The sequence below is a fragment of the Larimichthys crocea genome, chromosome XIV, assembly GCF_000972845.2.
Source record: "Larimichthys crocea isolate SSNF chromosome XIV, L_crocea_2.0, whole genome shotgun sequence".
NCBI classification, from domain to species: domain Eukaryota; kingdom Metazoa; phylum Chordata; class Actinopteri; family Sciaenidae; genus Larimichthys; species Larimichthys crocea.
Window position 1 is genome coordinate 5840697 of NC_040024.1, and position 26647 is coordinate 5867343.

Sequence of the window (26647 nt, forward strand, 5' to 3'; positions counted from 1 at the left end):
CTCTGCTCTGATTGGTGGCCTCCACCTGACCCCCAGACAGACAGATACACACACACACACATACACACACACACACAGACAAGACAAAAGTCTTATAAAAATAAAATAAAAGATGTATGGGGCCAGACTCAAATTTCTTTCACACTCAAAATTTCTTTAGAATTTTTTCTAGTTATTGCTACCATTTCTCCATTACAGTTTATAGTTAGTTTATAGGTAATGACTTGCTGCTGCTGTGCATCTGTGTCTCTATCACAGGTTCCACTGCTACTGTAATCATTTCATCATTCATTGTGATTCAGTCATTTTGTCAGTCATTGTAATTGTACAATATGTTTGTGTTGATTTGTCCTGTACACGTGACATCTATTGCACGTCTGTCCGTCCTGGGAGAGGGATCCCTCCTCTGTGGCTCTTCCTGAGGTTTCTTCCACCTTTTTTCCCTGTTAAAGGTTTTTTGTGGGCAAGTGTTTCCTCACTCGAACCGAGGGTCTAAGGACAGAGGGTGTCACTCCCTGTACAGATTGTAAAGCCCTCTGAGGCAAATGTACTTTGTGACTTTGGGCTATACAAATAAAATTTGATTTGATTTGATTTGATTTGATTTGCGTCTTAGGCAGGTCAGGTGGTGTTTTGAGCATAATGCTAAAACATTGTAGTTTAGCATGTTGTGCTAAATGTTGGATAACAAGAGCCATGCTACAAATCTCAGGTTTATGGAAGAGATTCTTATGGGGATTAGAGTTCTTTAACAAAACAACAAAAATGACATATACTCATTTTCTGACGATGGTCAGAAATAAAAATTGTTAGGTGAAGCTGTGAGTCAGTTCAGTTTTCAGTTGGTTGCAATCCGAAACTTCACCACTCGGTGTCACTAAATCTTACACACTGTATCTTTAACACAGTGCCTGGCCAGGTCCAACCAAGTGCAACAATCCCTGCAAAAATAGACTGTCTGAGGTAAGCCATATTCTCATTTATATAACTCATCTGCGACTACTCATGCTTTTTGTCCTTGTAGGTGTGGCCATTCAGAATACGTTGCTTTATCATAAGACCATTAGTACATCCACCTTGGCACCCTAATGTAAGAAAATTACAAAACTTTAGATGGCTATTTTAACAAATGACCACTCATTTTCTAGTGACGACAGTCTCCAATTTTGTTTTTTTCAGAATTTCAGTATCCAACGCTAAATCTGACATTTTCTATAAATAATGACTTATTTTTTCAGAATGGTGTAACTAGTCTGTATTTTACAGTAAGTAACATTCTAGTCAAAGTGTGCAGAGAAAATGTTTTTTCTTACAAGCTGCAGTGATATCTGTCAGAGATTGCAGAAGTGATTACTGGGAGGGGAAGTGGACTTTTCAAAAGTATATGTTAGAGGTGTAGGCTGATCCAGAACTTATTTCATCTGGAAAGATTGATATCTTCAGTGTTTATCATAATGCCAGATGAGACTGGATTACAGCAAGAGCAGAGTGGTTCACTTTTCAAAGTGCTGGGAATGTTTACAGTGGTTTGTGGTGGCAATGGAGCGCTAGAGCTGCTGTCATCATGAGCCTAACACAGCTTCATCTAACTAATGAATGAAGACACAAGGACTTGGCCCTGCTGAGATGCACAGTATTACAACCCAAAATTCCAAAGCTTTTCTCTGGATCACTTTTTCTTTGTACCTTTAATCTTTTCTCATTCATCGTCTCTATCTCGCATGCAAACAGTGTCCTTCTCTGTTGTAAATATGTGAGTAGGAGTGCTTTTGCAGCCAAACATGTTTCTATTAACACAGATGCACATTGGCCTGTTCCTGTTTTCATATGTATTAATTTTGCAGTTGAGTTTTGAAGCTTGATGGCTGAAATACACAGCAGAGTGTGTCCATTGTAACCAACTGCAGTTGTTAAATCAACCACAGAAGCACCTGCACACATCTGCATAGATACAATACAGTTGATTCCTAAAATGTATACAGTGAAGCTGAAATGCAACCACACAGTACAAAACAAAAAGTCTGTGTAGCAGGTTAACACACACTGCTCGACCTGTCCCATGTATTTCAGCTGTCAGTGGCTTCCTATTGTTGGAAGATCTTGTTCATTCAGGTATGTTGCTCTTCAAGAATGTGGGCTGCACATAAACAAATGTGTACAGATGAAGATATTCTGTTTCTTTTATACTAAGACAGGATGTAAATATATTTTGAGATCAGACTTCAGCCTCTCTCCATCTCTTCTATGTTTGTGTGACCAATTTCCAGGTCTTATTGACAACACTTCAAGTTGTTCTGTGTCCTCACTAAACATGATTTCTGGTGGGGCTGAATCTATTCAATTGTTCAGGTAAACCTAATAAACAGTCTAATAATAATCAGTCACTTCTGCAGGTTTTTTTTTTTTATCTCATTAAGGTTGAGCTCACAGAAAGTCAAAGTATTAAACGTTTTTACAGGTTTCTTTCAAACATTCATTAAACATTCAAAATGCTGCAATGTCATTTCAAATATAAACTGATGTCAGTGACATAAAAAGAACACTAAAGTAGATTATAATTAGAGTCATGTTTAGGTAAACACACAAATCACCCAAGAATCATACAAAACAACTAACCTTAACACAGCTTCACTGTAATCACAACAACTAGCCTGTGACAACACATGTGTTGGTCATAGGATGTAAAATCCTGTGTGTGTGTGTGTGTGTGTGTGTGTGTGTGTGTCCATCAGGTGCTGGGCTCCTCACCTTCTGCAGTGCCTTGGAAGGTCCCTTGTTCTTGCTTCCTTTGGGGCGGCCCCTCGGTCGCTTCGGGACAGGCTCTCCAACAGGCTCCTGAAAAGGAGGGGGGGACATGGCTGCTGAGGACAGGAAACAAAAGTCCCCTCACCACCCACCCCACTGACCCATTTGGTCATTACTTTATGGGTCAAGTCCAGAAGAGGGACAAAGGTTGGGTGGTGGTGGTGGTGGTGTGTGTGTCCCAGAGAGGGATTGAAAGAGAGAGATAAATTCACCAAACTTGATATAAATGTTAATATTAATATGAATACATTATCCTGACAGCCTCTTCATAATGGTTGGAATGTGTTGTGAGAGTGGATGTGATTTGGGTGTGAAGGTTTGTTGGAATGTAACTCATCAAAGTCACATCTCTGAACAGTTGCAAACATGTTGAAAGGCTGACAGGACATGGTGTTTGTGATTGAGTTGCACTTCACGTTTGACTCATGCTGTCATAAAATTCAGAAGAACATTCAGCACTCCTAATGTTGGTTACTGTTGGTAACTCTACTCAGTTCCAATTGTAACACTGCAGGTCGAGTTAAGGTGAGATATAACGTGCACCAGAGTAACAGGCAGCGTGCATATAACGTCTGGATTTGATTCTTGACTCGGAACAGACATGTGCGAGTCGGTAAACAGCAAACAGACACAGCACATTCACACTTACTTTCTGGGGCTTCCTTGGTCTCCCCGGCCTCCTCTTCTGGGGCTCCGCGGCGCCCGTGGGCTCCTGGGAGCCAGAGCTCTCCCCGGCCTCGTCCCCGCGTCCGCTCATGGTTCCTGGTGCTGTAACTCCGCCGTTGTCCCGGTGAACATAAAAGAGTTGTAAAACAAATAAAAAGAAGGAGAGTTTCTATGGCACTTTACGTCTGGGCAGGTCGACTAGCGGCTTGGAAGCTGATAAAAACAAGCCAGAGAGAGGCTGGAAGGTTTGGTTCAGTGAGCAGAACACCGGAGACGCCGAGCAGCTCCAAGTGAAACTCGGCTACAACACACCGCAGCACCGGGCAGGAACATGCAGCAGCGAGGTGTGACAGCTCGGCACGGTTCGTCTGAGAAGTGTGGGTATAATAACCGCATCCAGTGAATGGCTCCACTGAACGAGGATGGGTTTAAAAAAAGAAGAAAAAGGGGGGGAAAAGCACCTCTCCCGCGGGTGGATAACACGGGCGGGGAGGAAGAGGGGGTCTGGACGGGAGCCAGAGAAAACAGAGGAGACGGAATCCTGGCTGTGGGCCAGACATGGCAGCCGCATTTATGAATTAAATTCACATTTTCACACGTTTCAATGTAATTCGTTGCTGTCGGACGCCGAACAGAGTTCACTATCTGAAATATAGCAGGGATCACCTCAACACTGGACTAAGAATACATAGTAGCTGAGCAGCTGCATCAATGAACAGGTAGTCATTTCACAATTCTCTAAAAGGATGCACTTATTCAACAAACAGGTCTTTCTGTATTTCATCTAGACTTTAGACATTTGAATAAAGAAGAGCTTAAAGTAAGCTCCAGCTGAGCGGAGAATTTCATATGTGGAGCTGAGAACAAACCTCAGCATGTCATTCAGAACATACAGTGTAAATATGAGCATTTGAATTTCATCATTCATGACAAACACGCAGCATCTCTCTCACATCCCTGCGGCTTGTAATACTTCTGTAACCTTCCCAAAACTGTTTGCTGAGTTCCGCCCTCTCTTCACCACACAGAGGATTATTCTCCAGGGAGATTCTGTCTTCATCCTGCATTATTCAAACCAACAGAACTTTTTATAAATTCTAATTCTAATTTTCAAAGACAGAGAGATATGTCGAATAATAATAATAATAGGTTGAATGTTGGGAAATGTGTATACAATAATGCACAGAGCATGTGGAATGGTGTAGCCATAAAATGTGTGGGCCTTTGAAGCACTCGGCCATGGACGTGGAGTGAGATCAATTACACAAGAACAACAGACACAAAGAATAAAGTGCCTTACGTGAAGGACCTTTCCCACGGTCGTGTAGTACTGCAAAGCAGCTTAATGCTCAGTGAACATCAGCCACATTCTAAGTTGCATTCACATTTACAAGGATATCATCAAAATGCACATTGTCCTACTAAACATTTATTTTCATAACTGCCCAACTTCTCCTCCACACATTCAGTTCATTTATTGAGAGTGTGTGCTTCATTCGTAGCTGGTATTCACTTCATTCATAAAAAAAAAAAACAGCCCTGAGACCCCCAAAGAAGGGGTTTCTGTGCAGACCCCTCCCCTTCAGACAGAGCGGCGTCAACATCAAACTAATACAATCAATGGCTGCACAGATCCATTACCTAAGGGTGGTTGCATGCACACGTTTGTACTGGGAACGCAACTCTGTTTCAGCCAACTGAGGCACAAAGAAACAAGGAAATAAACGTGTTATTGCACTGAAATGGAAACCTTTGAGTGTTTGTGAGGTACAGTGAACATTCACTCAGCAGCAGACACACGCTGGACTTTCCTTAGACTGCTTAACACAGTGAACTTTCACCTTCTTTGGCTGAAGTAAACACACACACACATACACAGGACAAACATAAATATATGTATATGTAGAGAGAGTTTATGTGTCCATAAGTCACACCCTGGACAAGTGCATGTGTGCAGCATTTCATCAAACGATAACATTCAATATGTAGAGTAGTTTATACACATTTCCACCATATTTAGATTGACATAATGCTTGACATCACAGCATAAATTTGTAGATGAAGCCACCAATGGGCACAGCAGAGTTAAAAAGGTACACAACCAACGTGATTAAAAAACAAACACACATTCCTCTTTGACAGCTAATGGAACTGCAAAAGCATCTGTGCTAGACGTTTCTTTGAGAAATTCTTCACATCTCTCTGGGGATGATACAACGGGCTGGCCAAAAGGGTTCTTGGATAATGACCCTCTGCGTTTAGGATATCACATCTTTGAGAGAACACTGCTTTTATCCATCAGTGATTTTTTGATCAAATCAGAAGTAAACAATGTCCTTCTTGAAGGGTGAAAAGCGTGGATTTAAAAAAAAAGAAAAAAAGAACTGATACTGCTGAATAAGAAAAATGTTTAAGGGGTCTGCAGATTGAAACACATAAAAATGTTTTTTATTCTTTAAAATAAAACTAAGCCTCTAGTGATCCTAATAGAAATCAATGAATTAGTGAGTGAGTATGGGATTGGTCAATTGGTCAACTCTTTTAAATTATGTCAGCCTGTTTTGTCTCCACATGTTGGTGAGCTCTGCATTGTTGTGTGCCACAGGATGTTTAAAATCCCATGCACTAATTTCTGTAGAGAAAAAAAAAGGGCAAGCGCAAACTAAACCCGCATTCTTCACTTCAAGCAGAGCTCAATCTGATTGCGTAGGAGGGTCCTCAATGTCAAATGTTTGAGAAGTCTGAAGAACCTCAAAATGTGCTTGAAACATCCCTGGTGAATAAATATTACCCTCCAGGCACTGAGGTCCTGAGGTCTCCGTCTCTAGACTTAGACATATTTGAGGAACTGCAGGTTTTCGTAGTTCCACATTGGCTTCACTTCACAGCCACAGAGGTTGTTGCTTGGTTATAACCTGTCTGTTAGTTTCTAAACTGGATTACTGTTTAAAAACTTATTTTCCTCTCCATCAGGGATGGGTTGGAATTGTTTTTTCTTGAACTTTGAAAATCTTGCTTGTTTCTCTTTAAAATTACCTTAAATTAACATTGTTACAACTGTGTAAACCTGTTACCCTGAACATTATCAATGACATAATGACAGCTCCAAAGAAAAACACCTTGCTTAAGGCAAACTCACACCGGACGCGGAACGGAAGCGGAACGGCACCGCCGCGGTCACTGTAGCAAATAGAAGCCAGTCTAGTCAATGAGAGCACTCACACAGGGCGCGGCTCAGCCGCGGCTCAGAAGCGTCCCAGAAGCGGCTCTCCGCGCCACGGCGCGAGCTTTCCGCAGGATTTCTATTTTTTCCGCGAGCCGCGGCTAAACCTCGGAAATTTCAACAGAGCACTGCGCACCAGACAGGAAATCCGACACAGAATCTACATAATAAACTTCCGCCCCCTTTCAAAATAAAACACAATACGCAGTTCATGTAGCTTTTTACAACTTCAAATCAACGTTACGTCATGACCGGTGGCACCAGGTGATCAAAGATCGATCAAAGGGTCTCAACATGAACGACGAGAGACCAATTGTGGAAGTGGAACAACACACAATCATTTATGACACAACAGATGTTTTTTATAATCTCCATGTCGGAGAAGCAAAGTCAGCTGTTTGTTGTTGTTGTTTTCTTTATACACTGTTTATCGCGGGGTCTCGGGTATGTCCAGGATTCTCTTGTGATCTCGCGTGAATACGGCCGGCTCGCTCCGCTGCCGTTCCGCGGCTGATCCGTGTCCGGTGTGAGTTGACGCCGGGCAAAGGACCGTTACGCTGCCGTTCCGCTGCCGTTCCGCCTCCTGTGTGAGTCCCGTGTTAGAATTGTATCTTGTTATTTATGGGTTTAAAAAAATAGAACAAGAAAGGTATTCAGTGTTCTTAGATATTTTATTCACGCATTGACAGTTTTAATGCAAGCTGTTTTTCCTAGTGAAGAGAACTAAATAACAAAACATTACGAGAAGTAAGCTAAAAACCACAGTGAATTATTTGTCCACAATACAACACAGCATGCTCTATCACTGCCTGTGTAGAACTTGCATAGTCAGCTTCATTGAATCAACCTCTCGGTATCAAATATCACTTCGAAAATTTACTGTAATAAAATATTTTAAGCTGGAGTATCAAAAGTTCTGCATTTTATGTGTCTAAACTTGGATATCTATATATATATATATATATATATATATTATATATATATATATATATAATATATATATATATATTATATATAGTTGTTTTTGTTTTTTTTGCAGCTTTGACTGTGGTTACAAAATGGCTGTTTGTTTGGAAGCGTCCACTGTGGAGTGTACTTTGGAAAGTACCTTTCTTCCTTTCATTCTTCACACTGTGGCTCAAAAACACAAACCTATCTATACAAACTATTTTATGTACAGTAGGTGCTACAGTACACAGGCACAGTAATTATGCGGTAGATCTTGAGTCTTTCTTTCAGAGCTCAGTTTTCCCATTACCCACTGAGTTGCAGGCAGCTCCACCCTCATCTGCAGAGGTAAAGGTTGAGAGAGTCTCTTGTTTGGGCTGAAAAGCCAATGAGGCTGAGTTAATGCAGTAGCGTTTTCCTGTGGGTTTTGGTCCATCATCAAACAGGTGCCCCAGATGAGCTCCACACTGTAACACAAAGGTAAAGATTGATGTGCAGCTGCAATTTAGTAAGTAGTTGAACATGTAAAGAGCATCAGCATGTCTATTTGTCATCCTGTTAGTTCTTTCAAAAAGGTTTCTGAACAAAATAATAATATAAAACTAGAAAAATTTTAAAAGAAATTTTGAGTGTCCTGACTCTGGCCCCGTCGCCCCCATACATTATTACTGACACTGCTCAGAAAATTCAGTCCTAGAAAATTCCCGCAGAAATTTTGAGAGTGACGAGTGGGCTGTTGCCGGGGGTCTGTATTCAAAAAGCACACCTCAAATAGTCATTTTTAACATGTTTATTTAGACACAGGAGTAGCTGCTAATGTTAACATTAGCATCTTAGCATTAGCAATTAACATTAGCATGTTAACATTAACATGTTAGCATTACCATGTTATCCTTAGAATGTTAGCGTTGATGCGCTAGCAATTAATATTTGCATGTTAGCATTTCAGCATTAGCAATTAATATTAGCATGTTAGCATTTGCAGTTTAACATTAACATGTTACCACTAATGCGCAAGCAATTCACTTTAGCATGTTAACATTAGCATTTTAACATTAACATGTTAACATTTGCATGTTAGCGTTGATGCACTGGCAATTAACATGTTAGCATTAACATGTGACCATTAGCATGTTAACGCTGATGCGCTAGCAATTATCATTAGCATGTTAGGATTACCATGTCAGCATTAGCATGTTAGCGCTGATGCGCTAGCAGTTAACATTAGCATGTTAGCCTAAGCATGTTAGCGCTGATGCACTAGCAATTAACATTAGCATGTTAACATTAACATGTTAATGCTGATGCCCTGACACGCTAGCAATTAACATTAGCATGTTGACATTAGCATGTTAACATTAGCATGTTAGCACTGATGCCCTAGCAGTTAGCATGTTAACATTAGCATTTTAACATTAGCATGTTATCATTAGCATGTTAACATTGATGCGCTAGCAGTTACCATTAGCATGTTAACATTAACATGTTAGCATTACTAGGTTAACATTAGCATGTTAACATTAGCATGTTAACACTGATGCGCTAGCAGTTAACATTAGCATGTTAACATTAACATGTTAGCATTAGCATGTGAATGGTGATGCGCTAGCATGTTAGCATTAGCATTTTGTCATTAGTATGTTAGCATTAGCATGTTAGCATTAACATGTTAACACTGATGGGTTAACAGTTATCATTAGCATGTTAACATTAGCATGTTAGCATTACCATGTTAGCATTAGCATGTTAACACTGATGCGCTAACAGTTAACATTAGCATGTTAACATTAGCATGTTAACAATGACGCGCTAGCAGTTAACATTAGCATTGGTGACATTAGCTTGTTAGCACTGATGCGCTAGCAGTTAACATTAGCATGTTAGCATTAACATGTTAGTAATTAACATGTGTTTAATTCCTAGTGGCTAATGTTAATTAGCACTAATTTTAGCATTGGGCGCTAATGTTTGAAAATAGCATGTCTTTACAGCTTGCGCTAACGCTCTGCTGTCTCTGTCTGCCATTTTACACAGACAGGTTCAAATAAAGTGCCAAGAACTACTAAAATGGCCGCCGCTCAGGTTCTGCTGGCCCCTCCCCCTCTCCTCCTTCACGCAGGCTGAGGTTGCCAAGCAACCAGGACCAACTGTAATCAGGGGAGCAGTTTGCACCTGTTAGAATGCCACTTAGAGACTGAGAGAAAATGCTAAGAACTCTTCTCGAACAGGAAGGACTTCTGACCAAACCGTAATTCCAATCATTGAACCAACATAACTGGGGGCATCGTGTGCCCTTCCTGATCGTTTTACATAGTTGTTTGTGTCGATAAATGAAGAAATTTGCCCTCAGGAGCAAGAGAGAGAAATGTTACTTCTGCCTTCCTTTTTTAACATGGGAGTATATGAGGCTGTTGGGGGGAGTTGTCGATCAATGAGCGTGTACGGAGCCAAAACTATATGTCTGACAGCTTTGGCAGGCGAATGTGGGTGATACAACAAATTTTGCTACATTTCTATGTATAAATCGTGTCTGTAGTGGGGCATTTGAGGCCACGGTAGCCAAATCCGTTTTATTTTTTCACTGATCGTTCTCTCCCCTCTCCACTCTAGCGATGACATCACTCACTCTAGCTCTGGAAAGTTCTCGCAATACACACCCATTCATTTTTTGGCTTTGTTTTTCTGGATTTTTGGCAAAAACTCTTAGAAAAGTCATAGCAATCGATTCCCGGCCGAGCCACTCGTTTCGATACCCGTTTTGTGTATGTGCGACAAAAACTCTGGGAGGAGTAGCGGACAAAAAAGGGCGTAGAAGAAACTAGAAAATTTCTAAAGAAATTTTGAGTGTGCCTGACTCTGGCCCCGTCGTCCCCATACATTATTACTGACACTGCTCAGCAAATTCAGTACTAGAAAAGAAATTTTGAGAGTGACGAGTGGGCTGTTGCTGGGGGTCTGTATTAAAAAAGCACACCTCAAACAGTCATTTTTAACATGTTTATTTAGACACAGGAGCAGCTAGCGCGTACGTGCTAGCAATTAACATTAGCATTTTTAACTAGCAGTTAACATTAGCATGTTAACATTAGCATGTTAACATTAGCATGTTAACGATGATGCACTAGCAGTTAGCATTAGCATGTTAACATTAGCATGTTAGCATAGCAGGTTAGCGCTGATGGACTAGCAGTTAGCATTAACATGTTACATTAACATGTTAACGCTGATGCACAGCATAACATTACCATGTGGGCATTACCATGTTAACATTAGCATGTATTTAATGCCTAGTGGCTAATGGTAATTATCATTAGCATGTTAACGAGCTAGCTGCTCTGCTATCTCTGCCATTTTAGACAGACAAGTTCAAATTAAGTGCCAAGAACTACTAAAATGGCTGCCACTCGGCTTCTGGGGGCCCCTCCCCCTCTCTCTCTTCCTCAAGCAGCCTGAGGTTGCCAAGCAACCAGGACCAACTGTAATCAGGGGAGGATAACTGCACCTGTTAGAATGTCAGTTAGAGACTGAGAAAATGCTGAGAACTCCTCTCGAACAGGAAGGACTTTTGGCCAAACCGTAATTCCAATCATTGAACCGGCTTAACCTGAGGCACGATGAGACCTTCCTGATCATCTACATTTTCGTTTTGATAAATGAAGAAATGTGCCCTCAGGTGCAAGAGAGAGAAACGTACTTCTGCCTTTCTCCAGAAAATTTCCCTCCTTTTTTAACATGGAGCTATGAGGCTGTTGGCGGAGGTAGTCAATCAAGGGGCGCGTACGGAGCCAAAACTATATGTCGGACAGCATTAGCAGGCGAATGTGAGTGAAGACAACAAATTTTCCTACGTTTCTATGCATAAATCGTGTCTGTAGTGGGGCATTTGAGGCCACGGTAGTCAAATACGTTTTATTTTTTCACTGATTTTTCTCCCTGCTCCTCACCTAGCTGATAGGTCATCCACTCTAGCACAAACATTCCGCAACATAACACCCATTACCCATTATAAACCCAGAAATTTGACTAAAAACCTGCTCAACTTTGAGCCTTGATAGTTTAAAAACGGTAAAAGCTGTCGATGAGTGTAGTGATCCCTGAAGAGAAGGCAAGCATTCCTACGTTTTAAAGTTAAATGAAGTCTCTCTGTGAAAGTATGCCAAGCAGTTCATGTTGAAAATGTCTGTTGAAATGTATTTTTTTTCGGGCCTCCCCATTCATCCTATGGGGATTTTTTCGCAGTGTTTCGGGAATAAATTTGCGAAAAACATGCGAAACTCTTAGAAAAGTCATAGCCATCGATTCCCGGTCGAGCCGGTCGTTTTGATACCCGTTTGTGTATGTGCGACAAAAACTCTGGGAGGAGAAGCGAACCGAAAAAACCACGGAAGAAACGGAAGACGAATAAGAATAATAAGCCCGAGAGGTTTTAAAGAGTGTGCTCTTTCAGGCACACTCAATAAGCGCGGTGGATAACATATAGTGTGCGCCTTGCACGCACACTCAACTAGAAAAATTTCTAAAGAAATTTTGAGTGTGCGGGACTCTGGCCCCGTCGTCCCCATGCATTATTACTGACACTCTCAGAAAATTCAGTATTAATCAACAAGCTGTGTCACATTGCCTTTTATTGGGCTCTTATTTTGAAGGGACTCTTATTTTTAAAAACTTGTCCTGTGGTGTGTTTGTGTGTGTGTGTGTGTGTGTGTGCTTGTTCTGTCTGTGTGTGTGTGTGTGTCCGTCTGCCTGTCTGTCTGCATGTGTGTGGGTGTCTGTCTCTCTATCTATGTGTTTGTGTTTGTGAGAGACAAGATAAAATGGCCGACATTAAAAATGTAGTCTTGATAGTCTGATATCATACAGAGACTTCAAAAAAGTTAGTCAAAGGCAGGCTTGAGGTTGCCAAGCAACCAGGGTGAGCTGCAGGTCAGAGTAATAGTCACAGTGCTGCATGCACTGTGTCGCCCACTGAGATGCACAGTATATGTCTGAATGATCCCCCTTGAAGGGGCCAAAAAAAACCTATAAGGAATGCCTCAAACCAAAATCTGAAATGACAGAAGATATACTCGTCTTGTGTATAATGTCTGTGCCAAGTTTCAGGCGAAAATTGTATAAACTTTGGCCGTAGGAGTCAGAGAAAGCACACGTGCTCCCTGCTCCTTTCAGAAAATTCTGTGTTCCAAAAACCATGGGAGTGAATGAGGCTGTGGAGGGGGGTACTCGATCAATTAGCCTGTATGGAGCCAAAACTATAAAAGAGACAGCTTCAACAGTGTTATCACTGCGATCACCTCGAATTTTCCTACATTTGAGGGGATAATCATGTCTGTAGCTGGGCATTTGAGGCCACGGTAGTCGAATACGTTTTATTTTTTCACTGATTTTTCTTCCTGCTCCTCACTCTAGCTGATGATGTCATCCACTCTAGCACAAACATTCCGCCACATACACACCCATTATAAACCCAGAAATTTGACTAAAAACCTGCTCAACTTTGAGCCTTGATAGTTTAAAAACGGTAAAAGCTGTCGATGAGTGTAGTGAATCCCTGAAGATAAGGGAAGCATACCTACGTTTTAAAGTTGAAACGAAGTCTCTCGGTGAAAGTATGCCAGAGCAGTTCACTGTTGAAAATGTCTGTTGAAATGTATTTTTTTTCGGGCCTCCCCATTTATTCCCTATGGGAAATTTTTCGCAGTGTTTCGGGAATAAATTTGCGAAAAACATGCAAAACCCTTAGAAAAGTCATAGCCATCTATTCCCGGCCGAGCCGGTCGTTTTGATACCCGTGTGCGCTTGCACGCACACTCAATAAGCGCGGTGGATAACATATAGTGTGCGCTTGCACGCACACTCAATAAGCGCGGTGGATAACATATAGTGTGCGCTTTCAGGCACACTCAATAATAAGCGCGGTTGATAACATATAGTGTGCGCCTTGCACGCACACTCAATAATAATAAGCAAAAGAAAAAGAATAAGCGCGGTGGATAACATATAGTGTGCACTTTCAGGCACACTCAATAAAATAATTTTTATTTAAAACCACTTTTCGAAGTACTCAAAGACACTTAACATAAAAAGTAAAAAAAAAAAAGTCACTTTACACTTTACATAAAAAGTCAAAAATCAGATCATCAAAACAATGTGAAACAGTACACTAAAAACACAATAGACTAAGCTAAACATTTAAAGCAATTTTAAAAAGGTGTGTTTTTGTCAGAGATTTCAAGGTTGGCAAGTCAGTACAGTCACGGATGTGTTTGGGGAGAGAGTTCCAGAGGGAGGGGGTAGCTGCAGAGAAGGCTCTGTCGCCCCAGGTTCGGTGTTTGGTCCTGAGTGCTGGAGTCAGAAGGTTTGCATCAGATGAACGGAGGCTGCGGGATGGATTGTGGCGATGGAGCAAGTCAGTGAGGTAGGAAGGGGTCTGGTTATGGAAGGCTTTGTGTGTGAGGAGGAGGATTTTGAACTGAATACGCTGTGGAACTGGGAGCCAGTGGAGTTTCTGGAGGACTGGAGTGATGTGGTCCTGGGGACGGGTGTGGGTGAGCAGACGTGCAGCAGAGTTTTGGATGTACTGAAGCTTATTTAAAGTTTAAAGTTTTGGATGGTGTGCCATAGAGGATGCTGTTGCAGTAATCAATTCTGGAAGTGATGAAGGCGTGAATAAGGGTTTCAGCAGCGGGGAAGGAGAGTGATGGGCAGAGTCGAGCTATGTTCTTGAGGTGAAAGAAGGCAGTTCTGATGATTTGGTTTATGTGATGTTCAAAGGAGAGGTTATTGTCAAAGATGACTCCGAGGTAGCGACTGTGGGGGGATGAAGGCACTGTGTGTAAAAAGTGCCCTGTGCAGTGGACAAACACCATGCAGTGCCATAGACTAGCACTACAGGCTATAAAATGAGTTGGCTTCTGCATGCCTCTCTAGATGGTTGAATAGTCATTATTTTTTCTAACAGAGGTGTAAAACGAAACTTAATTCACACGATACAACTAAATCTGCACCAGGATTGGAACAGTTTCACCATAAATCCATAAATCACCACTTTCTGTCCTTCACTGATGATGGTCTTTTGATTTTTTTCACCCCTGACCCTCAAACAGCCAAGTTGGGTGCCCGGTATGATCCACTGAGGAGAGTGTGCATGCATATACAACTGTATGTATGCACTCTCAGTACTATGTACGTATATATACATAGTGGCTTTTAGCAAAAGCAACAAAACAATAAATAAAACATAAAGCTTTAGCTCTGGCATCACTTAGGCTTTGTGTTTTAGGTCTGCACTGTCAGGAATGTGCACATGCAACTTATTTGATTGGCACGGAGCGTTGCTTGATGACGTTTAGTGAGATTCAGGATTTGGCCAGTTTATTAGCCTGAGCCTGTTTATCAGCATGTTTTCCACATAGGGCTAATGTTGGTCTTTGCCTTGAAACAAAGCGCTGACCATAGAGACATAGTCTATATGTCATATAGTCATCTGACAGAGAGGTAGCTATTTTCTGAAGCAAATCTAGCACTGAGGACAGGTGGCTGACTGTTTGCTGGCTCCAGAAAATCCACATTTGGTGAAAGATGCTGAAATATAAATAAATAACTGCTGGGGTATATACAGTACGTGTTTATAGTGTACCTGGCTGCAGGTGGTCTCCACTCTGTGCATCCCATAGGAGAAATCATCTGACCGCGTGATGGACTCTTCCTTCACAAGATCAAAGAAGGATGGCCAGCCTGAACACAAGACAAAATGATGTTAAAAAGGCAATATTCATCAGACAGTACTGTACTGGGAAGATATGAAATTCTGTGGTATTAATGTCCACATGGAGGGCAGTGCCCCCTACTGACTGAACAGTAATATAACCATTCTCACGTCCTGATTGTACAGACAAGAGACAACTAAGAAATGTTAGAACATAATCCACAGTCATACTGGTCACATGGTCTAAATCATTTACTGCTCTCTTATCAGTGTGCACAATAGGACCAACATGTAATCATGATCCTCCATAAACAAAAGTAAAAAGAATAAAGGCTCCATAGATGTGACAGCAGAGAAATAAGATGCACATGACAAAGTGGACAGAGCTTCAGCTTACCTGATCCTGAGTCAAATTTAGTGTTGGAGCTATAAAAGAAAACAAAAAAACAGACAACAACAATGTCCATTAGAGAAAAAAGGAATCATTTCATGTTTATAACATATTTCATTTCTTAGTCCAATTCAAGATATTTTGACCAGACTTTTCAGGTCCTGATTCTAACTGATATAACTCTTTCACTAAGCTTATGTCAGACACACACCCACACACACAAAGACAGTGCAGCTCTTACCTGAACAGTGGTGCCCCACAGACAACACATGTGTAGGTCCCCTCATCTTTATGGTGTGCAAACTCTCCAGTGAAGGCACTGTGCAAAGTGAGTGGATCAACATGATCAATGTCAATATTTACTGCTCTATAGGAAAATGCCTTTATAGAAATATTACACTGGAAAACTTGAAAGTTAGAATAAACTTAAAACATTTTCTGAACAATTTTTGAGTCATCAATTTGGAAAAGTTTTGGTTTTTCTACCATTTAAAATCCAATAATGTACATACATATCAAGTTTATTTTTAAAATTAAAATACATATTCTAAAATGTATAATGAAAGGAACTCTCTTCAGGAATTGTGTCACTGGTATTAAATTCAAAACAATATATTCTGAACAAGTAGTAATGATATAGTTTAGTGAGTATATCATAACATGTGCTTTGAAGCTCTGTTGTGGCCATTCTGTAAAATGTAAGTTTCATTGTTGGTGTTCAGTAAAGTGTGGTGTACTTTCATGCATCAAAAAGAATCTGTGCTGCATCATAAGTGACGATTATGTCAAAGTAAAATGTGATGTAGGAATGAAACCTAAAACATGTTCACTGTGGGATGAAAGTTCTAACGAAACCATCAACACTTGTATGTAACCACTCACCACTCTCTCACACACACATTACAACACCCTTCAAACTGACCCCTGCAGTGTCAGTTGTAGACAAGTAAGGATGCTGCTTTAAAAATCCATTTCAGCCAAACTGTAAATCAATAAGACTTCAGGGTGAGCTGCGGGCTACACAGCAGTGTACACTGTGGTCTGGCTGGTGGCAAAACATCGGAACAAAACTGGGTTCACAGAGAGGTTCCTGGTCCTCTCTGTCTAATGAGTACAAATGTCTCCTTTGTCACTGTAACCAACTCAAAGCTGTTCCTTTGTATTATACTGTTCTAATCCAGGAGGATGGAATCTTTCTGTGTCTTGATGTTGGTACTCACTCGTGCTATCTAGCAAGCATCAGTGATATCAAATAAGGTGCCTACACAGAGACAAAATACTAAAAGACAATCCCCATCCCAACAGCAGCCTGTTCACCTTTAGACACCTTGAATGGAATGAATTATATAATTATATATAGGATAATAATAATAATGGAACTTGAAAATGTTGAATGAAATTTCTTGAGGAAGATGCCTTCACTTCAAATAAACTTGATTTGTGCGTTGTCATAGTATGGATATGAAACACTGCCAAAAGTTTATATTAAAGCGTGCATGATTGTGATAAGAAGCAGTTAATGCAGGGTTCATTTTCATTCATTCATAGAAAAATCACAGGAAATATCAAGTGATCACAGAAAAAAATGAGTCAGCTAGTCACAGCACCCATCTTACCTCTCCGTTCCTCTCTCCTGGGTAACATGGTACTGGATTGGTGTGAGACGTTTCCTCAGTTCCTCCTGAGGAAAGCTTACTGGCCACGTCTTTTTAGATCTACATGCTCCTGAGGGGTGCAGCAAGGACACAAATATTAACAGTTAGTATTAACTATTTTTTGATGCCACAAGGACCAGCTGCATATCATTATCACACTATCTGTTAAATCTTCCCTGGTCTCGACATTATGCTCCAACACAAATTTAAAAAAACGGTTGATAACATATAGTGTAAAAAACTGCACAGTCAAAAAATGATGAACAGTGCTTTCAGTTTTTTTTGTCTATAAAATATTATATAGAATATTTGACATGACATTATTATTGTCATATTTCTGTTTATAAATGATATATTTATTTTACAGCTGGGATAGACTCCAGCCCCACCGTGACCCTAATGAGGATAAGTGGGTACAGATAATGAATGGATGGATGTTTATTTCACACCAACTTATCAAATATTTCATGAAGACCCTGAGGAGACCACATTGGTGTTATTGGTCTTACAATAAATTGCTATATCTACAGGTGTTGCTGAAATTTTTAACTTAAATTCTCTTCTTAACTGATAAAAGGCAAAAATAACTTATGATCAATAAAACATTAAGTGTAAATACAATAAAACACTCATGAATGCAAGCTGCAAAGAAGCAAGGCAGTGAATCATTTGATTATTCTGTTAGAACTGTGTGACAGCAGCATGTGAGAATAGCTACAAACTCAAATGATGCTGAACTCATAGAATTCAATTGATTTCTCAGACTTATTTTAAGTGCTATGACGCTGCTTGCCTTTCACAGGTGGTGAAATTACAACACAAGAGACAAAATAAAGATATGTACTGAATTTCAGTGTTGTCCAGCAGAGGGCTGCGTAGACCAGCCAATACTAATAGTTTTCATGAGGTGCAGGAGAGCTTTTTACTGTTTTCAGATTGAGAAGTTCCTTCGCTGCAAAAATACAAATCAATCAACTGTCCAATCACAACCTTTAGAAAATTACATTGTTAAAGATCCCTCTAAATGTCTGTACAACCGCCTGAGGCACACTTCATTCAGTTATTCACGTATAGGGGACAACAGGTCTGATAACTATCCTGGTTAAAACATTGTTGACTGGAAAGGGTTCATCACCTGACCAAATTTAAAACAAAAAGCAGCTCACGTCATTCTGAACACAGACAGAGTGAGACACTAAAGACATGCTGACACACCAGTGAGGTGTTAAGACTTTAACAGAGGCAGAGCACAGCAGACACACAGCACCCAGTCAGTGGACCTGAAGGAAGACTGCAGGACTTCAGAGCTACAGGCTGGCCCTTGGTTATTAGATGCAGCAGATTGAAGCCCGACATGATTGCTGAAGAGGTACTTCACCCACCACGAGAACCAAACACCCTGCGGTAGGGCTACTAGGATAGGGCTGGATGAAGGGGAGCAGACAGATGGAGAAACATCACAAGACAATACAAGTCAGGGTACTGAACACCATTAGAGGAGAGATGTGGAATAAGTGCTGCTCATAAGGACTGTTTGGGACTCTCACTGTTCATGCAAAGTTTGAAGTATATTGGTTAACAGGCACACACCTTGAAAAAAACAGATGAGTTACAGAGAGAATACAGAGAGAGAGAGAGAATCATTAAGAAACAAAGACACACTGACAACATTAGGATAACTACTCCGCTTAGTTATTATGCTCCACTGGCACTCCCTATTGGCATAATTGAGAGCGAGAGGCAAGAGTACATGTGGCACGTTTTCTTCTCCCTTTTTGTTGAAAAGGAAATAGACACAAGCACAATAGACTCTTGCAGATAGCTTGTGTGCAGTAGGCTGGAGTAGCCTAACCACCAAGATTCAAGTAAAAAAAACAAAACAGCAATGTTAAACAAAGAAAGACTGTTTAAAGCTGAAAGAGAAGGTACACAGCAAGAGGTGGCTGGCTGGCTGATGATCCGACACACTGGCACTCCACCTAAAGACAAACATGGAAGTGCTGCGAGAGTTATTGTCTCTAAACCGTTGACAACAACACAGATGCTAGCTTAGCTATAACAGGGTTACATAAATATACTTCTACTTACTGTCAACGCTTCAGCAGACTCACTTACTTTCAGACACAGACAACTACCAGCTAACTGTTCCTGATACACTGAGCAGTGGTCAGTCACTCCTTCACTCCTTCTGAGTTGAGGCCACACCCCCATGCTTTACAGTACTAACAGAACTATTTCATTTTGGTGAAAGTGGATCATATTTTATGTAGAACATGTTTTCTGGTTTTCCCTCTATGTCTTCCAGCTGCTCCGCCTCAACTCTCTCTGATTTACAGAGTTTCCTGATGGATAGTGAAGTAAACTGCTGCAAACTGTAGCTGCTGTTAGCTCATGTTAGCTTAGTTTGTTATCCAGGTTACCCAGACTTTGAGCTCAGAGCAAAGAGTTGGTGTTTGTACCAGAGGTGCCTTGGACCACCAGGAAGAGGAGGCTTTCAGGCCCAGGATGGTAGGGTGCAGATCAGGGCTGGGTGATATATCGATATTTTAATCTATATCGATATATTTTCAAACACGATATAGCATAAGACCATATCGTTAACATCGATATATATTTTTTGCATTAAAATGACTATATATTTCTTTCCTTGAGCCGCCAGTTCGCTTTTATTTCTCCTCTCCCTCTGTCCAGGTCTCCGGCTGCTCGTTGATGTCGTCATGTCAGAGTCTCCAATAACTCCAGAAAAAGTCACTAGATTTGTCGTTAGTCGCTTTTAGGGAAAAAACAAATGGCTAGAGGGTCTGAAAAGTAGATGTATGAAATTATCCGGCAACAGAAAAAACATCAATATATATTGAGTATCGCCATTCAGTTAAAAAATTACGAGATATGACTTTTAGTCAGTGATGGGCAGTAGCGCCGCTACATGTAGCGAAGCTATTAGTTAAACTACATTTTCCAGTAGCTTGGCCGTAGCGTCGCTGCTTTATGAATCAAGTAACTTTCCTGTAGTTAAGTTGTTTTTTTGATCAAGTAGCGACGTAGCGTCCGCAAAAGCTACAAATACCAGGATATGACTGAGAACAGAAAACGGGTTTGTTATGCCTATGTTGTTGAAACAACAATTACAGTGAAATAAAGTTTCAGGTTGTTAGTCATGTTCATGCACGACCTTCCATTCTGCCTCCACTGTCTGTGTCTGCCTATCGAATCATGCGCATGCGCAGCCTACGGCAGTGGAACTGAACTCGCAGAACGACACACATTTCTTTCCTATGCACACACACACACAATAGACAATACAGAGGATGGAAGAGGAGGAGACGGGAGGAGAACGTGACCGCCAAGAGTCAACTGACCTTACATCACCGTGGCCTTATCTTAACAAATATATGAGACTTACCGAAGTTTCAGATAAAAAATACGTGTTTAAATGTTTGCTCTGCCAGCCAAAAACAAAACTGTTGTCCACATCCAAGACATCGAACACAAACCTACGAACCCACATTCAGGTGAATAATCATTCATTTCCATCCTGCAGTATGCAAGTGAAATCATTTATTTATTATCATTATTTTTTACATTATTTATGATCATTTTTTAATCAAAAGCGTGTAGGTCAAAAGACCAAAAACATAGTGTTTTAATCGTGTAAGCCTACCAACATAATTACTTAGTGATTTAACTTGTGTTTTCGCCTCTCAATAAACGGAAGGTACACGGACCCCTATCAAGACAAGTGTCAACTAAATTTGTTGAGAAAAATATTTCAGCTATAACTTTATTGGCCTCTTTATTTTCCATAGCTACAGTCATATCTGATGAGTGCCTATAATATCAACTCTCATTAGAGAGCAGTATAACTTGGATATTGTCATTTCATGGCCTAGCTTACCAGACAGGAAGTTTACACAAATCTGTTTTAAGGCTTATTTACACAGACAACAGCTACTTTTAAGGAGTTGGGGACCACAAAAATAATTATGAATTTATTATTTCTTCTGTAGAGGGTCCACCCAAATAAAATGGATTGCCTGGACAAGGAGCGTGCTCAGGCCAAACGAAGATGTCCATCGTTACCTGTGGATGATGAAGAAAATGACTTACAACCCAGTGTGTCACAGTTTTTCAGGGGGGGCGTACACATCATATCTCAGGAACGTTTCGATAAGCTGATTCTTAACTTCATAGTTCAAGGAATGCACCCCCTCCACACTGTGGACAGACCTGAATATAGGCAATTATTTGGTGAGATTCTGCCCTCAAGGCATTTGATGTCAAGGCGAACATTAGGGTGACTTCTTGACAAGGAATACTCTTCCATGAAGAGTGCTTTGACTGATGTACTGTCTAAACAGAGTCACCTATGCACCACCACAGATGCCTGGTCATCAAATAATAGGAGCTTCCTTGGTGTCAGTATCCACTGGATAGATGAGGACTCCCTGAACATCCGCTCTGGGGCAATAGCCTGTCGTAGAATTGTAGGGAGGCACACTTTTGATGTTTTGGCCGAGATGCTTGAAGGAATTCACAGAGAATTCAACATTAAAGACAAGCTGACTCTGACAACCACAGATAATGGTTCTAATTTTATAAAGGCATTTAGTATGTTCGCAGAAGTTCAGAGGAGTATCGAGGACAACAGAGAGGAGGAGGAGGAAGACGATGAGGATGAGGAGGATCCTCCTGTCTTCATCAATCTCACAGACATCCTGGAGGAAACACAGGAAGATTACAGCCTCCCTCCTCACCAGCGCTGTGCCTGTCACACTCTCAATCTTGTTGCCACAAGAGACATTGAGCATGCATTGACCCAGTCAGAGCCATTTAAGAGAATATCGAGATCAACACTTGCCAAATGTCAGGGTCTTTGGAACAAGCAACACAGGAGCACCCAGGCCTCTGACACCATTCAAGAAAAGCTTGGCTGTCAGCTGATAGTGCCCAATGTAACCAGGTGGAACTCCACTTACCATGCCATGGAGCGCTTGAATACTTGTATCCTCACAAAACAGCAAGAATTCTATGAAGTATGTGAGAAGCTGCAGGTCGCACGATTCAAATCAACAGAATTCACATTCATACAGGAGTATGTGAAGGTAAATATGACAAATGTGCAATAGCATGTGATCATAATGACAACAAACTATCATAATAGCCTGAATTTAATATGGGATAAAGTAACTAGAAAAACATCTGTTTTAATCATCTGTTCTTTGTCCCAGTACCCACGTTGTCTGAAAATTTCATCCAAATCTGTGCAGTACTTTTTGAGTTATCTTGCAGACAAACAAACAGACAAACGTGATAGAGAACATAACCTCCTTGGCGGAGATAATAATAATAATAATAATCATGATCATAATGATAACAACTAAGTTGTATGACAAAAAATAATTTAACAATATGTGATGTGAAGTAAATATTTTTTCTTTCACTGTACTCCAAGGTTATGATGCCTTTGGCCAAGGCCCTGGATGTCTTACAGTCTGACCGAATGGGCTTCTCGGGAGTGTTGGTGCCAACCATCTCGATTCTACTTGAAAAGATGGAAGAGATGAAGCGGGAGGGCCGGCTTCATCACTGCAACACCCTGGTGGATGCTATCATCAGTGGGATCAAGAGAAGGTTTGAGTACATTTTTGAAGACACCAGGTTGCTCACAGCTTCTGCAGCTCATCCAATGTTCAGACTGACCTACATCCCCAGTGACAAGAAAGCTCAAGTTGTGTCGGATCTGAAAGCAGAAGTACACCTGCTTGAAACCCAGTCTTCAGGTCACAGGCAAACCGAAGATGACAACCCAGCTGATGATGGTGATGAGGTGACGGGGTACTTCCTGTCACTGAGATCAGCCATAGAGCTGAACGAAGTAGACTCCTACTTGCAGTCATCTGAAACCAAACTTGTAAATGCATTCCAAAATCTGCCACTAATGAAAAAAGTCTTTCTGAAGTTCAACACGGGAGTCCCAGCAAGTGCAGCCTGTGAAAGACTCTTTAGCGTAGGGAAAGACATTTTCAGACCAAAGAGGAACCGCCTTTCTGATGCCACTTTTGAAAAGCTTCTTTTGTGCCGTGTGAACAAACACCTCTTGTTAGAACAATAAGGGCCGATCCATGTGCCATTACCCCATGGTGTTAACAGTTGATGTAAAATTAGTTACGTTTTTTGTAAACACATTTTACATTTCTTAAACACAAAGTTCATTTGTAACTTGAAGCCATGTCTAGATGTGTATAACACTACACGGTACTTTTAATTTGGTTCAACATACAGTTTTTTGTTTCCTAGAGTGCTGTACTAGGCCAATACCTTTTTTTTTATTATTATTTCTAGCAGTAATCATTTTAGCTTTTATTTTATTGCCCATAAAGCAATGTCTACACTGTGTGGGATCAATGGCTGATCTTAAATAAATGTTTTAACCAGTGTATCTGACTCATGTTAAATTGATCTGACATTAGGTTGATACAACATGAAGTAGCTAAACTACTTTTGACACATTTGTGTAACTTAGCTTGCTATATTTCTAGAGGTGGTAGCTTGTGTGTAGTGAAGCTTAATTTATTGTTGAGTAACTGACAGCTTAGCTCACTACATTTTACAAGTAGCTTGCCCAACACTGCTTTTAGTCCATATCGCCCAGCCCTAGTGCAGATTGGAATAACGCCAGAATTGGCACCAGAAACAGAGCAGGCAATATAACCGAGAGGGTGACTAAGCAAAAAGCCACTGGACAAGAGTAAATCTAGGACTGATGATTACAGCTGTCCATATTTATGACAGTATGATTACACTCTAAATCACAAAAATACTCATTTCTACGTAATACCCCTTTAATAAGAATCAGAGTCTACATTGTTCTGTTACACCTAGACATGTTAACACTAAAGTTAACAGGTTACTCTACCTAGAAAAGCAGCAGGCAGTGCAGAGGAGCAGACTGAGCTGCTGCCTTGCCCAAAGGCATGATGCAGGGCGAAGAGCCCACGTCTGAGGAGGACAGCCATGAGACAGACAGTCACACTGAAGAGAGAAAGATGAGATAAGATAAGATAAGATAAGATAAGATAAGATAAGATAAGATAGACTTTATGATCCCACACTGTGGAAATTCACTTGAGTTGGATTATTCCATAACCACAAAAATCTTCCTTACATCAGCACATTACATAATCACACCACAGAGACGAGACAGAGAAACATAAACTACAGCTTTCAAATCACTGAGTCGGATTACCTCTAATGATGCATGATACACAAAATATCAAATCGTTATATAGTAGAGCAACTAAACATGACTTGCTCATAGACAATGCCTCCTCCATAGTGCTCCAAAAATCCCAGTCAGCTTTGTCCACTAAGAGAAGCTAAGAATATTTTTGCTTTATCCAATCACTGCTCTCTCTGTCTTTGGCTCTGTGCACTGTTGTGCCAATCTGTTGCAGAATGTGGTCAGCTAAACAAGTCCATACCAAACAATGATGGGGGGGGGGGGGGGGGCTCATGGTGGAAGTTGCATACTAAACTATAATCACAGAAAACACAAGCAAAACAGACTTGAAAGGTTCGGACTGTAATATGACAATATGACACCAGTGCTTACTGGTATACATCTAGGACCAGCCCATGAACACACAATGTGATGTGGAAGTATTAAACTAAAGCGTCTGTGTCACACACCGCCGCTAGATGTCGCTGAGATGTAGCAGTTAGATGCTTGTTTAGAGCTTCGCCCATTACATAAACACTTTGTGCTTACGTAATGTTTCTGAAAGTTTCACGAAGACACGGTTAAATATTAAAAGTATAATACGAAATTATTTTTCTTTGGTACAAACACAAAAACACATTAATATATGCTGTACATATATTAGTATATAGAACTCAAAATACGGGCTTTCTGACGTAATCGCAGCTCATACGCCGTTGTGTTATTGGGGTATTTCAGCAGGCTTCATTTTGTCTCTTCCAGTTAACCTGAATCACCTGCGCCATATTGAAACACACCAAGTGTTGTGGATGTGTAACCCAGACAAGAGCTCCAGTCTTCCGTTCGTCATCTCATGATACTATGTTGTCAAATGTCGAAGTTACATTGTACTACACTGGGTCACAGCGCCATGCCGCCTCCTTCTATCGAACTTGGGTTTGTTGACACAAGAGACATAAAAGTGATAAGACACATTTCGAGTATTTATCTCCAGTTCAAACAGGTTGCCCAATGTCGTGGTTTATGTTAACTAACCGTAATTAGTCTACAAAATACAATAAACAACTTCCATACCCGCGAAAAGCAGCAGCAGAAGCACGACGTTAACGGTGAAGCGTAACGTAGTTGGAGATAATACGCCGACAGGTCGCCACATTCACTGGTCTGAGCACACACAGGCTTCCGTCCGTCAGTCCGTTCCGTCGGCCAACAGGGTAGAATGACAGGAGCAGCACATTTCCAAGTATGGACAGGACCCCGCTGACTCCCGGGGATGTTTAGCTGATAGATAAGAGCCTCGTCACAGCATGATGTAACCGGACTACAAACAAAACACCGAAACAATGTAACGACTAAAACACGAAGAAAGCAATGAGAGTAGAGCGGGGAGAGCGGAATAAAGCAAACAGCAACGACTGACCGAGAGTTATGGTAAAGGTTATTTCAGGTTGGATTTACACAGCTAGTGATCATTTGTGTGGACCTGCATTGTGTAATATTAATAATAATAAGCAGCATTTTTTTTGTCTTCTGTCCATGATATTACCATTACTTATGATTTATGATTCTGTCTAGAGGTCACCTCATCCCTGTCAGTTTGGAATATAGTGTAGGGCTCATGTTGACAACCCAAATATATCTATATATAAATGAATGAATATTCCTTTCATGGCTGTGCAATAGAAGACATGCATTAAAGGTGTAGGTGTACCGCTCCGCACAGTGTATACTTTGTTTTTTCCAGATTTTGGTCTTCTTTTTAATAAAACATAAAAGGTGTTTCTTAAATGTTTCTGCCCCATATGTGGAAATGACAGAGAAGCACAAACACAGTTTTAAAAACTCCTAATAAACCTTTAATTTTAGCTGTTTGTACAATTGACAAATTACATTAAAACATTAAATGTCTGTAGTATTGTACACCTCCCCATCTGGCTAGCAGGCTAGGGATACTGGGAACTCCAAACATACAACGCAATGGAAATAAAGCTGCATATAATATTACAGTTATGTCAATGTACAGTGTTTACATAAA

At 40.7% G+C, this 26647-nt stretch overlaps 2 protein-coding genes across 12 annotated transcripts in view; both read right to left on the reverse strand.

The window, feature by feature from the left end:
- Positions 1-6639, reverse strand: part of hmga2 (high mobility group AT-hook 2) — a 49025-nt gene extending 42386 nt beyond the window's left edge. For 2 of the 4 annotated variants that reach the window (XM_027288062.1, XM_027288063.1), the window contains exons 1-3: positions 4365-6639; positions 3455-3573; positions 2749-2835 (exon numbers count right to left, since the gene is read on the reverse strand). In XM_027288062.1, the coding sequence (XP_027143863.1) occupies positions 2749-2835; positions 3455-3573; positions 4365-4395 (237 nt within the window). In that variant the 5' untranslated portion in view covers positions 4396-6639. Of the gene's footprint in view, positions 1-2748; positions 2836-3454 lie in introns of all 4 variants that reach the window. The other 2 variants (XM_027288061.1, XM_019266331.2) reach the window with 2 other exon arrangements.
- Positions 6640-7346: 707 nt separating this feature from the next.
- On the reverse strand, positions 7347-25984 carry msrb3 (methionine sulfoxide reductase B3). 8 transcript variants are annotated; one of them, XM_019266325.2, is made up of 7 exons: positions 25687-25968; positions 24310-24425; positions 17355-17463; positions 15980-16057; positions 15745-15773; positions 15279-15376; positions 7347-8109 (listed from the first exon to the last, which is right to left on the reverse strand). In XM_019266325.2, the coding sequence occupies exons 2-7, from the start codon at positions 24407-24409 to the stop codon at positions 7930-7932; spliced, it is 594 nt and encodes a 197-aa protein (XP_019121870.1). In that variant the 5' UTR covers positions 24410-24425; positions 25687-25968; the 3' UTR covers positions 7347-7929. The 8 variants fall into 8 exon arrangements, with proteins under 8 accessions (XP_019121870.1, XP_019121872.1, XP_019121874.1 ...); XM_019266327.2 differs by lacking the exon at positions 24310-24425 and adding an exon at positions 18674-18817 and having other exon boundaries at positions 25687-25963; XM_019266329.2 differs by lacking the exon at positions 25687-25968 and adding an exon at positions 18674-18817.
- Between the last annotated feature and the right edge of the window lie 663 nt (positions 25985-26647).